The sequence below is a fragment of the Crocuta crocuta genome, unplaced genomic scaffold, assembly GCF_008692635.1.
Source record: "Crocuta crocuta isolate KB4526 unplaced genomic scaffold, BGI_CrCroc_1.0 scaffold282, whole genome shotgun sequence".
NCBI lineage: Eukaryota > Metazoa > Chordata > Mammalia > Carnivora > Hyaenidae > Crocuta > Crocuta crocuta.
In genome coordinates, this window is record NW_027529174.1 from 4,592,892 (window position 1) to 4,610,549 (window position 17,658).

The 17,658-nt window shown below is 35.2% G+C and overlaps 1 protein-coding gene across 1 annotated transcript in view; it reads right to left on the reverse strand.

Moving 5' to 3' along the window:
- Positions 1-17,658, reverse strand: part of FIP1L1 (factor interacting with PAPOLA and CPSF1) — a 76,123-nt gene that overhangs the window by 41,116 nt on the left and 17,349 nt on the right. The window contains exon 9 of the mRNA XM_077757778.1: positions 10,822-10,931. Coding sequence (XP_077613904.1) covers positions 10,822-10,931 — 110 coding nt within the window. The remainder of the gene's footprint in view (positions 1-10,821; positions 10,932-17,658) is intronic.

Here is a 17,658-nt window from a genome sequence, read left to right on the forward strand (position 1 = left end):
GTTTAAAAAAAACCTCCCCCTGCCATATTATGTTTAATATTTTAAATGTAGGAAAAGATATCATTCTATGGGGAATTTTTAAAAATAAAATAATATTTTTAAAAATAATATTTAAAAATAATAAAAAATATAAAAGCCTTCATATGTCAAATCACATAAAATCTAATAAGCTACATAATAAAGCAACACACATTCGAAGTGCTCAAATGCTATGAAGGTATAGGTACATCTTTTCAGTAAATTATTTCATCAAGACATAGTAAGTCGTGCTAGAACAAATCAAGAGGTCAATCTTAGACTGAATGTCCATTTAACATCCAGTTTTATGTTTGACTATTGTAAGAAATGCCAGCAGGTTTAAATATTTTAGTGATTCTACATTAAGCAAATTTTACTTTTCCTCTTTCAAGAGTCTAAATCAGTTAAAAAGCCCTGACATTAAAAAAACAAGCTTACTGGGGCACCTGGGTGGCTTAGTCGGTTAAGCGTCCGACTTTCGCTTAGGTCATGATCTCGCGGTTCGTGGGTTCGAGCCCCGCGTCGGGCTCTGTGCTGACTGCCAGCTCAGAGCCTGGAGCCTGTTTCAGTCTGTGACTCCCTCTCTCTCTGACCCTCCCCTGCTCACACTGTCTCTCTCTCTCTCCTAGAAATAAATAAAAATATTTAAAAAAACAAAAAAAACAAGCTTACTAAGACAACCTAACAGATTTTGATATTATAAAATGAAAACAAAACACACAAATAAAGTGGACATTAGGATAGGATTACAGCAATCATCCATACTGGCAATTTCAATTTTCTGTGTTCATTAAAGCTGCTTCATTCTTCTAACTAATTGGCTTAATATGTATCACAAATTTGAATTTATAAAACAAACTCACACCCAATAAAAAGTTCGTGCTACATATAGTCATGAAGAGTACTATTAACAAAGTTGGAAAATACTATATTAATGGGAACATAAGGTAAGAAGTGAGGTAAGAAGTTTTGAGTCTCCAAATACAGTAACTTACAAAAAGGATTTCAATCATTGTTTAACTGCTCTTACAAAGAGTTAAGCCATGTTTAAAAAAGAAAAACAAAACATATTTCTCAGTTACATTAACTACAACAGGTAGGATCTCGTTTTTTCCTTATGCTGTGTGTGTGTATGTGTACATACATATACATACACACATATACCATTCAAAAGGAGAGCAGTAGCTTTTATCTAGAGTCTTTTTCTTTTGAATTTTCAAAGGCAGAAAATACGTGCTGAAAATAGTGTCAAATTTCCTACTACCTATATTCCCTGAGACTAATCACAAAGTCAGAACGGGAGTTTTCTGTGTTCCCAAAGCATCTTTTAGTGGGGGGTGAGGATAGAGGAATAAAAGTATAAACACTGAGCTGTATTATTTTCAGATATGAGAACTATTATTTTCTTTATAAACTACTTATCTTAAATAAACCATTATACCAAAAATACAACTATTTTAAGTAAAACATTCTGTCAAATGACTGGTATAAAAGGAATTTCAGATGCTGAAATGGTAGAAAAAGAAACAAATATAAAGTTTTAAATTACACTAAAAATAAGTGACTTAAGTCTATCTATCTATGCCTTTGCTTATGAAAATCAACCTGCCTGTATTGCAGGTATTAAAAGGCAGAAAACCAGGGATTCTAGCCCTGGCTTTGCCTCTTAATTAGCCATAAATGTGGGCAAACTCCCTACTTCCTTAGATCTCCTTTTCCACATAAACCAGGGACTAGCCAGAAAAAAAAAAGAATTTCATGATTAAAAGGACCTTCCTGATAACACAGTCTAGCCCTGTCATATTAAAAATGTAGACACAGAGGCCTAGAGATTTTAGGGAACTATCATAAATTCACACAGGCACAAAATCAAACCTAATACCCAAATCCAGTACTTAAGCCATGAAACTGCTGTAAGTTTCAGAATATAGTTATTCTTTATATACAAAGATGGCTACTGGTTCATTTTAATAGTACAATGATGAAAATGAAAGTTCTTCTATCTGGCCCTTTCAGGATCACCAGATCACAGGCTACCCAGATTGTTGGCCAGGTTAAATAAGTATAAATTTAAGAGTTTCTCTATGCACTGTGTGCTATAATAACCAAGTTCATTACTATATAGAAATTTATTAGCACTCCTCTTACACTATGGGTTTTCACAGAAATAGTAAATGTGAAAAGATTCACAGACTCCAAGCCACACTCATCAGATCTAACTTTTCTTTATTTAAAATAACTCTTGAAATTTCTACTGGTTCTTCAAGAATTCTAGTTGTGAAAACTAAGAGTGGGGCGCTTGAGTGGCTTCTGACTCGATTTCAGCTCAGGTCATGATCTCATGGTTCATGAGATCAAGCCCTATGTTGGGATCTGCACTCTCAGCTCCTGCTTGGGATTTTTTTCTCTCCCTCTCTCTGCCTACTTGTGCACATACTTTCTCTCTCCCAAAATAAATAAATAAATAAGGGGCGCCTGGGTGGCTTAGTCGGTTAAGCGNAAAATAGGAAGATATGCAAATTTTCATTCTATAACCCGTTAAAGCAACACATGCAATTGATACTATTCTAAGAATATAGGGAATATTATTTGTATCTGCATCAATTACCATAGTTTAGATATTCCTTAAAAAGTCAAAATATTTTTTTAAATGTTTATATATTTATTTTTGAGAGAGAAAGTATGAGTAATGGAAGCGCAAAGAGAGGGAGACAGAGAATCCCAAGAAGGCTTCACGCTCTGAGCAGAGCCCAATGAGGGGCTCAAACTCATGAACCATGAGACTGTGACTTGAGCTGAAATCCAGAGTCAGACTCTTAACCAACTGAGCCACTCAGGCACCCCGGAAAAGTAAAAGTATTTTTGACTTTTTGAGATGAATAGCCACTTTTGAGAAGGACTAAGCTTATTCTCTCCTAGCAAGAAATCCCATCAAAGCCAATTCTTTTCTCTTCTAGAAATTCTTATAAAAAAAAGGAAATCTAAAAAACATAATTTTGATTGTGCTTCCTCCCTTTGCTTTTCTTTCAGGTGTTATGATCTTAGATATCTGACCATAACTTACATACTCAAAAGTTTATAAATGATTTAAAAGCATATTAATGTAATAGCATCAACCTGCCTCGGATGAAAGTTTAAAATGCTGGAACAAAAAAACAAACAAAATGCCACCCCCCACACCACTGTTTAAAACCTTAAATGGTAAATTAGGGAGGTATCTATGTCTGTATTTCCAAGTCAAGCTAACTAATTGCTCAGATTGATTACTAATGGCAACTCACTGTCATAACATAACTGCTTCTTACTAGGTCCCTTAGGGTAGAAATTATGATTCCCATTTTACAGGTTCAGGCAGTATACAATATCCATCCAAGGCCGCATGCTTTGTAACTATAAGATTTAGAACACAGACCAGAATTCTGCAGAGGGGATCAGGAGTGAAGGCACAGCAACAGTAAGGGAAATAATACTTCCGAGGCCAGCTAGTAGGCTCAATGAAATGGCTGCTTTATGCTCCGCAGCTGAGATAAGACGTTTGGAAAGATTCTATACAGTTCAACTTTACAGGCTCTAAATACTAGCTCAGAAGGCTAAATTTTATTCAACAAATAGAAACACCCAGCAATTTTTTAATAGGGTGTGATATGAGAAAGAATTAAATCTTCAGCAGTGGGGAGAAAAAACACATATTGAGGTCCTATTCGTATGGTTCCATGCAATTTATGAAGTCAGAGAGAGGAGAGGGAAGGCGTGAGGGGGCAGGGCCTAGCTCATAATTTTTAAAACCCTCAATTTCTGTAATAAAAGAGCATAATTGAGGGGGTAAAGATATGGTACAATCGAACCAAAATTTATTATCTTATTAAGAGACAAACAACACTGATGATCTAAACATCGGGGAGTAGCCAATGTGTAAAAGCAGCCTTACCTGAGGTCGGGTGACTCGGCCCTCCCATAGCGGTCCTGCCACTTCCCCACGCTGGAATTGGCTTTTCTGGAGGCAGTACTTGTCTGAGACTGAGAAGAGGTGCTGTTTCTGGTGAGATAAATTTTCTATGTTTTTTCTTACATATTGTTGTCTCTGACCCCCCTTGTCCTGTCTTTTTTTCTTTTCTTTGACATGCTTTTTCTAAGGTCCTTGAGCATGTTCCTATCGTATCGTTTTCTTCAAGTTTCTGTGGTACTAAAACTGCTAGTAGGTATTTAAATATTAACATCTTATCAACATTTTAGTAACTCTAAAATATTTTTAGAAATCTTTTTCAAAATAGTATGTCAAAATGCAGAAATAAGAAAAGAACCAAGGGCTTATCAGATTATATTATCAAGAAATAAATTTCTGTGCTTTTATGGGTAACGACCTCCACGGTCTCACAAAACCTTATTCAAAACTGAGATTTTTTTCCCTACACTCTTCAATAGTACAAGTATTGTTAGTGTAGCAGTTAAAAGTAATACTCTGATATGTCTTTTAAAAAACCTACACTAAATACATATATTTCATAAAAATTCCATTTCAAAATAATTCTTTCAAAATAACATTCTCAAGAAAGTTAAATTTTATCCCTAGTGTAATACTCCATAACAAGTTCAGCTATTTACACTCTTGCCAGTCCTTTCTTTAAAAGACTAATAAGACTCTTTCAATAGCAAAGTTTTCAACAGGAAAAAATACATGTTTATGTATCTGTTTATTTTTGTAAAAAGAAATGAAGGAAGAATAAACCAGAAACTAGATAAAATGAAGTTAATTATTAACAGGAATCAAAGAAGCAGGGGAAAGAATGTAGTTGGAACTCTGTTAAATGTTTTATACATGCAAAAAATTTCAACAAACATGGAGGAAAAGAAAAGCTAATATTGAATACAAACAAAAACAATGGATATTATACTTTAAGTGATTAATATAACCATTCCAAAGAAAACTTCTGAGTGACTACATACCCTCAGCTAAAAAAAGAAAAAAAAAAAAAAAGGAATTCCAAAGAAATCTTGAATTCTATTTAATAGGTTTGGTTTTTGTAAAGTAAGTGCATAATTCCTAATCTATTCTGAGTGTACTTTAGGATGAAGCAAAGAGTATATATATTGAAGTTGTTAAGAAGTAGGTTCTCAATGTGGTAAAACAGAGATGTAATACAGAATAAGGAAAGGGAAGTAGAAACCTCTAGTGCCAAAAGTGAAGTAAAAGAAGGATGATTACATGATTAAAAGTATACGTAAGGCAATCTTATTATTGAAATTGGTTGTTTTCTACCAGCTGTGAGTGCTGAAAAAGCCTAGAAACAGTGACACTCCCAACAGCAATGAGCATAACTGGTGCCAAGATCTTGGTTTCTAATCATCATTTCCCATTAAAAGTCATCAGGGTGCTGTCAAAGTATGGCTGCTCCAAGGAGGGGCAGAGAAAGTACAAGGTAAGCATGGAATTAGTAAAGCTAGAAAGTAAAAAAAAAAAAGAAAGTAAAAAAAAAAACAAAACAAAAAACAACACAAAAATCATAAACGATGGGGACATCTCAAAAGGGCACAGGAGCCACTGTGAAGAAGCTCCCACCAAGCAAATTTGAAACAATTCTGAGCATCAATATGAATTACGGTATATATAAGTTGTATGCATAGTTTATATGCTACATATACAAATAAACCATATCTATAAGCCACAAATACATACTCTCACACATAAAATAAAAATTAATGAGTCTAGATGATAATAAATAAGTGGAGGAGGTGGGAAAGCTCATTTTTAAAGGAGAATGACAGCTAATTAATGTAAAGAAATAACAGAGTTAGATAATCACTATTTTATAGTCATTACAGTAGTAATGGAAAAAAGCAAAAATCATCAATGGGATTTTAAAGTTGGGTAAATTTAAAAAGAAATAGGATTATCTACCATCTCCTCACAGACTATTTATTAAATACAAACAGTAAAAACACTAACTTTGCAGTGCAGAAACCCAAAGAACACCTTTACAACTAAGCAACTCAAGATATCATCACTAATAATGGAGAAAAATGATATCATGTACCTCAAGGCTGACACACTGAGGACAGAACATCACATATGTAGTTTCCTGCCCCAAAAGCAAAACCTGAATCTAATAGGGGAAACAACAGGCAAACTCAGACTGAGGGATGACTTACAAAACAACTGGACTGCACTCTTTAAAATTCAAGGTCAACAAATACAAAGAATGTCTGAGAAATTGTCTCAGATTATAGAATAATGAGATAAAAGACCTAATTATAATGAATGACCCTGGACTGAACCCAAAATCAAGGAAAGAATTGCCATAAAAGATGTCATTGAAATAATTAGCAAAATTTATGACTTGTATATTAACATGCTGGCTCATTTATAAGATTTTCTCACTTTGATAACTGTGTCCTAAGATTACATAACAGAATGTCCTTGTTCTTAAAAAATATGTGCTGACGTATTTAGATGTTGAAGGGGCATGATGTTTACAATTAACAAATGATTCAAAAAGAAAAATGTTTTGGGCAAATTATAAAGCAAATATGGCAAAATGTTAATAAATGATGAATCTGGGTGAACAATATATGAATGTTCTTGAGTGTTCCATTTGTGAAAATATATCAAGCTGTACATTCTTGACATCATATGAAAACTTTTAAAGATAATAGGAAAACATTCTGGTATATGATGTATTAACATTTTACTTAAGTACACCAATTTGCTGGGCAATAAAGAAAGTCAGAAGCCCAGCATTTCCATCAATTAAGTACAAAGAACTATTTAAAAAAAGTTCTGTGCAAACACATCAATAGTCATGTACATATTAATAAGACAATCTAAGATTTTAAGGAAATAACAGTGGTTAAGTCAGTAGTACAACTCATTACTATTTGTTGGGCAGTCTTAAATAACGTTTCTGTCTACGCCCTAACGTCAGTAAAATTTTACTTTCAAATAGGTCTTTCTAATCCCCATAAATACAAAGACTAAAATAGAAAAACACAAATATTTATTTAGGGAAATACTTCACAATGAACAAAGGTGTGCTTTTCATCAAGTGAAGAGGAACCCAGAAAACAAAGTTTCCTAATGAAACATGGGTACTGTTCTTTGTATCAAAAAGTGACAACACTCACATGGTGGGTATGTTTCTACAGGTTATGGTGGCGATTATCTATTTTTTAGGTAGTAGGGATAGATTTGCTAACTTTTCAGTCATTTCTTTACCTCCTTTTTACTGTTCCCTACCCGCCACCATTCTCCATCTCTCCTTCAGTCCATCATTATTATCACTTTCTCAAGGACCCTGTCACCTTCCTTGTCCCTCTGTCATACTTGCCTGGGATCACCACGACCCCTGTTAAATCCCACTCTAGCTAGTCTTCATAAACATACACATATCTGGCAAGGGCAAGACAAGTACACCCAAGCAAGCTGACTGGTCTCATTTTAAACACATAACCATTAACCTCAAGAGAGTTGGAAATGTACAGTCTCTTTCCCTGTGTCAGTTTTCTCACTCTACTAATTCATTCCCCCCAGCATATAAAAATGTTGCAATTTTGGGGCGCCTGGTTGGCTCAGTCAGTTAAGCCGCCGACTTCGGCTCAGGTCATGATCTCACAGTTCTTGGGTTCAAACCCTGTATCAGGCTCTGTGCTGACAGCTAGCTCAGAGCCTGGAGCCTGCTTCAGATTCTGTGTCTCCCTCTCTCTCTGACTCTCCCCTGCTCATGCTGTCTCTCTCAGAAATAAATAAAAAACATAAAAAAAAAAAAAAGTTGCAATTTCTCCCATCTTGAAAAACAAGCCTTCTCTTGACAGCACATTTCCCTCCAGGTACTGACTAGCAATCCTACTCCTTTCCTATAGTTTATTTACACACCTCTAAATGACTATTTCAGAATTCCTCCGCCCTTGTCAAACATTCAACAACCACTTCTACATCCTCACATTCACCAGGTCAGTCTGCATCCTGTGTTGCTGAGAAAACCTGAAGCCTTCAGGAGAGCTTTCAGTTACTGCCATCATTATCTTATCTATCCCCCCCTTCACATGTCCTGCCTTCTCTCCTGTTAGTGTGAGTGGACTGTCCGTCTCCTTTTTAAGACTAAGGGCTCCCCCTTGCATTACATCCCTTCCCCTCTGATCTTACGGACACTGCTCTAACAACTGTCCCTTCTTGCTTCTTGAATCATCAATTTCCCCTCTAGTAATTCATTCTTGTAAGTAGACAAACATGCTGTAATTTTCATTTTATAAAAAATAGTCTCCTGACCCCAAATTTCCCTTCAGATACTGTTCCATTTTTCTGCCCCCTCAAAAAGAAAAAGAAAAAAATTCTCAAAGAAGTTGTCCATATGTTCTCATTCTAATTCCTCTTCTATTCTCTCTTGAATCCATTCCTAAGTCTTTTTTCTATCTTCACCTTACACCACTAAAAATGATCTTGGTCAGGACTACCAGCAACCTTAATGTTTTAAAATCCAAAAGCTAGGGCGCCTCGTTGACTGTCAGTAGGGCATAGGACTCTTGATCTTGGGGTTGTGAGGTCAAGCCCCACGTTGAGTACAGAGATTACTTAAAAATAAAATCTTAAAAAACTAAACAAAATAAAATCCAAAAGTCACTCTCACTCCTCTTCTTCTTGGCCAATCAGTATTATTTGGTAATTAATTGTTCTTCTACTTTGAAACATATCTTAAGACCGACACTGGGTGTTCTTCCTACATCAGTAGTAATTCTTTTCTATGGACCTCCTCCTTCTTCATCCTTCTTTTTCTGACCTGCAAGGAAACGCCCCAAGGCTCTGTCCCTCACACCACTTCTTTCAATATTTACCTCTTTTACAACTGAATTCAGTTTCACAACTTCATTTAAATACTACTTAAAACACTGATCACTCCCCAATTTCTATCTCTAGCCCACACCTTTTTCCTCTATTACAGATCCATATACCCACTTCCTATGCAAATTTTCCACTTATATGTCTAATAGGCAACTCAATTTTAGTCTATCCTAAATGGAACTCTTGGTCTTCTCCCTCCAAAAAAAGCACTCCTCTTTTAATCTCTTCCATCTCAGATGTAAAAGATCTTTTACCTCTTTTGAAATGTATCCAACATCTGACTTCTCCACACCATCTGCACCGCAACCACTTTGGTCCAAGTTACCATTATATCTTGACTAGATCACTGTTACAACCTAACTGGCCTCTCAGTTTCTGCCTTTAATCTCTCTGTAGTCTGATCTTAATAAAGCAATTAAGACTTTAAGAACTTAAAGTAGATTATTTCATTCCTCTGCACAAACTCTGACAGCAGCACCCCATTTACTTTACTTACAGGAAAAGCCAAAGCCCGTATAATGGTACAAGGCCCTACAAATCTGGCCCAAGGTTGGTTGGTTGGTTGGTTGGTTGGTTGGTTGGTTGTTGGAGGGGGCCATTAAAATAACAGAAAACCTGCTACTGATTCCTACATAGTTTAATTAGCAAACATCTATCAAGTACTACCTATGTATTATTTTTCTAGAACATTTCACATAAATGAAGCCATTTAATATACATAACTACCTTGTGAGGGATGTATTATTATTACATTTTACAGATCAGGAAATGAAGGAACAAGAGTAGGAGAGGTGCTCAAGGACACATAGCTAGTAAGCAATAGAGCCAGAATCTGAGCCCCAGAAATCTGGATCTAGAGTCCAAGCTCTTCACATCATTCTATACTGCAGGACATGATAAACTCAGTGAATGAAAGTGACCTCTTTTAAAATAGGAAAAAAAGCAAGAGATGACTACATATTAAAAGGATCAGTATTCCTCAGTTATCATAGCTTCTTAGCCAAACATTTTATGAGATTGCATTTATTTAAATAATATTTGAAAATGTCCATGACTAATAATTGTTAGGATGAGAAAAGACAGTCAAAATCCAAGATGGCTTTGTGACATTTAATTTTGTCTGAAAGTTTCAAGAATCTTTATTTTAAAGCTAAAACACATGTTCCCATATGGGCTCTTCCTGCATCTGTATATTATGAAATATAATCTCTTATAGCAATTCAAAATTGCAGAATAACAAAACCAGAAAACTGTATAAAATAAATTGAAGCAAGTAACACAAAAGGTAAATGATCTGGCTGAGAACGAGGAACAGTTTGGTTACTGACCTGTTTCAGGCCTAGAGAATTACCTGATTTAAGTCATCTTTACCTAACTCAAAATTAAAATGCTAACATCAAACTTCCCTGGTCTTAGTTTATTCTTTACTATTTTCCTGGTAACAGGCTAACCATTTGTTATGTTTAAGTTAAAAGGACGTTTGCCAGCACATTTGTCTCTTCCAATTGGTACTTTGTGGAACTCAAAGTCAGGTATTATCAAAACAAACCAAAGAAGGAAAAGAAAATGGTTTTAATTGGAAACACTGCCCAGGCTGAAATTTCTACAGTCTTTTACTAAAATCTGTAAAACTCATTTAGGCCAATAGATCTAGACTTAGAAAGTCTAATAATTCTTTATGTAAGAATAATAAGCACAGAAAACAGCAAGACGACTGTTATTGCCATCTCTCCTGAATGTAAGATTGTCTTTTTTACAGACATGTAACTATATACCAGACTTCACCTCTTGCTTACCTAAATTTTTTTTTAAATGGGAAGGCACCCAGAAGACTTTTTCACAAAGAACTCATTTTGTATTAAAACAATGTGGAATGTTTTTTGGCAGAATATTCAGCGTTTTATATTTTATGCACTAATATAAGATGAAGATACCAATGCCCTCAATAAATGGAGTTATAACTGTTAACTAACCTGCTTGGTGGGAGTCCAGTCTTGAACAAAGAAGGAGGAGAAGTAAACTCGGCTTTTGTAGATGGAAGTGCTGCTTCCTTCTCTGAATTTCCAGTTCTTCCTTGCTGTACCTTAAAAAAAAGGGTTATTAGCTTATTTAATAGAACACTCAAACATAATACACTACAGGTGTTAAAAAATAAATTTGTAACATCTAATTTGAAATTAAATACGAAGCATGTTTTGTTGCTGAGTATTTGATAAAAACATCCTATTTTAGAACAGCATTATGTGAAAGGCACCAAAGATGGACCAAAATGTTCCCAACTATTAAAAAGTGCACATTAATGTCGCTTAAAAATCCAGTAGGCTCTCACTCTTTAGTCCTTTCATAAATTCCTTCAAATTGCCACAAATGAGTCCAAGATACATGGTTATGACTCCACATTTCAGAGTTCAAGAAAGGCCTTGAAGAATTTTTCCCTTCTGTGTTTACTACCATTCTCGCCATTCTGACCATTTTCTATTTAGTCTGTTATTTGCTCCAACATGAATATTAATAACTTTCCATACCATTTGTTTCCCCATCAACATCAACAGTACCACTGTCCTGCCAGTTCAGCACACTTTAAAAAGTTGAAGTCTGTCCCTAAGTAACCTCTTTTCCTTCTTTATACTGACTTTCAAATCAGTTATCTACTTACTCCACAATTTTTCCCAGATTTAGCCATCCTTTCTACTTCTATCAAATCTTTTGAGTATGGTCCAGTCATACTCCTTTAGACTGGTGAAACTCTTCCTTTATGCTCTTTTGCTTTTATACTCACCTTCCTATTTTAAATCATCATTAACTTATTAAATCTAAACAAACTACAATGACCTACACTTGAAGAATATCACACCATATTTTATTCTACTGTTCAGTCTAAATTCAGCATCATTCTCTTTCCAAGAGACAAAGGCCAAGAAAACCTCGGACAAAGATATACTCAAACCACTGATTCAATGCCAGAAACAAGCTACCTCTCACATAATCATTGTGGACAAAAAGAATATATTTGAGCCATTAAAGTCAGATCTCTTATTAATACCACAGAACCTAACCTGTAATTGGTTTCTTCATATAATTAGGGTTTAACATTGACGTTTTACTTGAAAATGAGTTCCACTCATTAAAAAAAAAAAAAACAAACATTTAAAAGGCCCAGATCCTAATGAGAGATGACTGAGGATCAGGACTAAGACAATGAGGGAGAAAGAAAGACATGGATTTGATAGACACTTGACAGGTAAATTGACAGAATGTGGTGACAAGGGAAATAAACATGGGTTCACTCATCAAACATCAAATATCTATTATTATCTAAAAATCTTCTACCATTGACAATAAACTATTTAAGAAAAAAAATTTTTTATCAAAATCTCAAACCATGGAACAAGACAGACAAACAACCAGAGCAATACCATAAATGCTATGAAACAAGTATCTATGGGATAAAAACTGCTATGAGTACACAAAAAAAGAAATGCATTATTCTTCCTACATGTCAGGAATATTGAGAGTAGACAGTATGGCCTCAACTGTTCCCCTGAGCTCCAATAATTTATATCCAACATCTTATCTAATAAGCAACTCAGACTTACTATGGTCAAAACAAAGTGATTCTCCACTATCCCCCAACTGGATCCTCTGTTTTCTCCATATAAGTAAATAGCAACATCATTTACCGAGTTGCTCCAGGAAAAAGAAAAAAATCCTAGCAATTATCCATCCAATAGCTATGACAATCTTATGTCAACTTTACCTTTACAATATATACCAAATTCAACCATTTATTATGTCTACCCCTAAAATCCAGGTTAAACCTACCACTTCTCAACTGGTCTACTGAATTGTCTTTCTGCTGTGACCTTACCTCTGTAAAGTCCATCCCCTTTATATAGCCAAGCACGGTTATTAAAGTGTAAATCGCCTCATGTCTCTCCCCTGCTCGAAATTCTCTAATAGTTTCCCAATGCAAACAGAATGAAACCTAAATTTCTTATCATGGACTACAAAAATTTATACTATTCAAATCCATATCTCAATACCTGAAAACAGTATCTAGCATAAGTGCTCAATATATATTTTTATTTGATTGACTTTGGCACTCACCCTAAATGTCACTTCAAAGTCTTTCATAGGCCATGGAGTTTTGGTCCAATTATCTAATAATCACTACTTTTCCTATTAAGTCAGAAAAACTCTAAAATCACAAAGTCTAGGTCTATAATGCTCACCTTCCCTCCCTACTCAAGTCAGAGCTGCTTCCTGGCATAGTTAATGCTCAATTAAAAACTGGGGAGGGGAGAGGGAGAAGCGTTGAAAAAAAGAAGAGGAGGGGAAAAAAAATTATTTGCCACAAGGGAAAAGCAAGAAGAGACATTAGGAAGACAGTACATTTTTAAACATGTAAAAATTGTTTCCTAACTTCATTTTCTTTTCTCATTTCCTTGTAAAATAATTACAATTACTAATGACTTACTAATTCTGAAAGTCCTCGCCATTTTAGTAACTCTCCTAACTTGCATCCATTTGTTTTTCTTCAGATGTTGCACTCAGGGTTACACAGACAGAACTTGTTTAACTACAGTGAGATTAGTTTTTTAATATGATTTAATATTTTAAGAAATGACTATAAGATACCATGACAGATTCTCCAAACATAAAGTCATGTCAGGTCTTACATATCCAAACAAAAGTTTGACTGACATCTGTAAACTTGAGAAGCTAAATATTTACCCAAATTATGCTACCAATGTACCAAAACTTAATTTTGTGGAATTTTCTTCAGCTACCCTTCACTGTATTATTTATACAAGGTTAACCTTCCAAAAAAAAAAAAAACCTAAGAAGAAATTTGTTAAGTGTGGCACATCCGAATAATGCATTATACAACTATTTAAAATGTCAACAAAAAATTTTTAAGAACCTAGGAAAGCATCAGCCACATAAGGTAAAAAAGAAAATGTAACAAACCATATAAATTACCACATTTTGTCTCCCCTCACAAGAACAAAAAGACTGGGAACACAATAAAATTTGGGACTCTGAAAGTGGATGAAAAAACAGTAACTGACTGAGCAGCCTAAAGAAACCTGAATTCTAACTCAGCAATAAGAAAATAAAGATATTATGAGTTTCATGGCAGGACCCCAAATGTTCAGGAACTGACAACTCTAGTTCCCAGAACATCTGAATCAGCCAAGTATAAACCTGCTAGGCAGGCCACTGGAATCTATTCCTTAAAAAATCAAATCACCAAAAAACAAAAAAACAAAACAACCTAAATATACTGACATGTGAGACTATGAAAAAAGCTTAGTCCTACAGGAAATTTTATTCATATTCCGAGTTTCCATTCACTTTTTATTGGCCCATTCATTCCCTTATGAGTGAATGGCCAAGGACCAATAAACATTTGAGAAAAGCCAGTCAAAAGCCAAAAACAACAAACACACTACACAGGAAAATAAAACCTAAATGAAACAAACAACCTATCCTTAATTAAGTATCTTTTGAGAGACAGGTGAGAAAAAAAATACTGTGTCACTGCATGCATGAACAACAACAGGATGCTAAAGTTCAATACTGAAGAAAAATCTTGGATATTACTAAAACCACAGAAAAGACGAAGTAAACAGAAGGGTTGTAAGGCTGAAGAAATCTCCCAGGTAATGGAAGACAAAGAGGTAGAAAGTAAGAGAGAAAAGAAAACTAAAGGACTAGCATAAGAGGTCCAATATTTAGTTTTAAAAAATTTAAAAAAAAAAATAGGTGCCTGGGTGGCTTAGTTGGTTGATTGAGCATACGACTTTGGCTCAGGTCATGATCTCGAAGTTTGTGAGTTCAAGCCCCACATCAGGCTCTGTGCTGACAGCTCAGAGCCTGAAGCCTGCTTTGGGTTCTGTGTCTTCCTCTCTCTCTGCCCCTCCTTTCTCTCTCTCAAAATAAATAAACATTAAAAAAAAAAAAGAAGACGAAGTCCAATATTTGAACAGGAGGCCCAGAAGATATTAGAAAGCAGAGAAAAAGTAAAAAACATAATAGAAGAAAATATCCCAGAAGTGAAGGATATGTGCTTCCAGATTAAAAGGGTACAAATGAATGACCAAGACACATAGTGGTGAAATTTCAAAACACACCTTTTACATACTTACAGAGAAATAAAAATGATCTATGCATGTTTGTGCACATACAGACATAAAAATATTCTAAGAGAATCTGTGGCCAATTTTTTCTCACATGTTACCCATTTCCACTAGTCACTTTTCCCTTGCCCCTCAGTCCAAATTATAAAATTACACAACTGCTTTTATACCCACTTAAGTGACCTTATTTTTATACCTATTAAACTTCTAGTCCTTTCATTTCACTAAAAAAAACAAATTAAAGCCAAAATAAGAGGTGCCTGGGTGGCTCAGTCAATTAAGTGTCCATCTCCTAATTTCAGCTCAGGTCATGATCTCACGGTTCATGGAATTGAGCCCCACTTGGACTATGCACTGTTGGCGTGGAACAGGCTGGGATTCTCCCTCTCCCTCTCTACCCTTCTACTTTCATGTGGCACTGTCTCTCTCTCTCTCTCAAATAAACAAAAAACAACAAAGACCTTACTTGGTTCATTTGTACTATTTTACCTACTTGTTAATGTTTAAGAATTTACTTAACAAAAAGTAAAAAATAAATAAATAAAAAGTTCCAATAAAGGGGCTGTTAGGTTGCTTGTTTATCAACAATGAAAAGTAGACATGAAAAGAATTTAAATTATGATTCTTAAATCAGTTCCCTTTGTCCATTCACTACTTTAAGATCTGGTCCTTATTCATTTCATTCCTATAGTACTGCAAATGCTCTGTATCTGGTCTCTGACTTCCTTTTCTCCTCCTTACAATCTAAAGAACCCTTGTCAGTTCTTTTTCTAAAACCCAAATTTGCTCATGCTATTCTCCTACTCAAGAACTTTCAAACGGCTTCCTATTGTCTATACAAATGTCTGCAGACTAGTTTCAGATTAAGGTCTTTTCCATCATGGCCCCACTTCTGCCATTTCTAGGCTTCTCTCCTGGAATACCTCTCATCTACCCCAACTCTCCATTCATGCTATCTGGTTTTTGCTCATACTGCTCTACGTACAGTGTCCTATACCTCCCTCTCTTCTACTAAGGAAAACTCACTCATCTTCTAGTTATCACATTTGAATCCTTCTAGGCTCTACATCATAGGACAACCTACTCTATCCTCTGAACTCCCTACTGCACTTTAATAATACCACTAACATAACATTTCTCACAATATATCAGGGTTAGTTCATATGTACACATCGCTTAGATCATGAGCTCCTTGAATACAGGGGCTATTTTCCCCACAGTATCTAGCACAGTGCTCTACATATTAGAGGTGCTCAGACATAACAGGAAAATTGGGGAAGTCCTTTTCCTTCTCAATCATCAATCCTAATAATTGTAGTTCAAATGAGTGGATTCGTGGTTAAGAGCTTAGACTTTGTTTTTCCAACCTTATACTGCTGCCAGAATTATGTTACTTGTAAGTCACTTTCGTGCTCACAAACAGGCAATAACTCCTCCAACTCATCCTCCTTGTTTCTAGGTTTTCTGGAATTGAACCAAACCTCACAAAGCCTGCTCTCTTCTATTTTGTTCCAAAAAGAACTCATCCAATCAGGCTAACTTCTTAACTACTACTCTTATCCACTTCTACTCAACTGAGTTTCTTCTGCTGCCCAAGACATTTCTTCATCTGTAATATTTTCTGTGTGTGTATTCTCCACACTCACAAGGCTCTGATCAAAATGGCATATGCTTCGGGGCACCTGGGTGGTTCAGATGGTTAAGTGTCTGGCTTCAACTCAGGTGATGATTTCATGGTTTGTGAGTTCCAGCCCTGCACTGGGCTCTCTGCTGTCAGAGCAGAGCCCGTTTCAGATCCTGTCTCCCTCTTTCCCTGCTCCTCCCCAACTTGCTCACACGTGCACCCCCCTCAAAAATAAACATTAAAAAAAAAGCAGATAACTTTATAAAATAAATAAAACGGCATATGCTCCTCTAACATTGCGTCTTTAAACTTTTAAGAAAACACAGAAACAGAATGGAACTATATATAGCACTCAATGTTAATAATACCTAAGAAATCTGCCTTTGCATATTTAGGATACCAGTTACATCCTTATAGTATTTTTTGTATTCTCCAGAGTTGCAGGATAATGAAAGATAACTCATACTTTTTCAAAGAATAATAGTCCTACAAAAACCTGAAAAGGATATTTCTTTAAGGTGACAGCAATTTGTCTGAAATTTAATGTTAATTAAATCATGGCCTGAAAATGCCACAAACACTTGCATACAACCAGTAGTTGCAGATTCTGAGCAACATCAATAAAATATATCCTGCAGATCACAATATGCATAAAAACTGTGAGCCATACAGATTATTAAAATATACACTCTGCTCCCAAATCAGTATTTCTAACAGATGAGTAACATTTAATGCACATCATCAAGGCAAACAAAACCATTAGACTATACCCATCAAATTCAAATGCTTATTCCTTTGGAACCAAATAAATGAGAATGGAACAATGACCTCCCTCTCACATAACTGAAAAAAACTTCAAAACAATTTTGATGAACAGTATGTATATAAAAAACTTACTCATGGTGACACTTTCAATAAGAGACCAGCCCCTAGTGCTCACTTCAGCAGCACATACACTTCAAAAAAAACCAAAAAAACAAAAGCAAAACACACACACACACACCAAAAAAAAAAAAAAAAAAAAAAAGAAAAAAAAAAAAAAA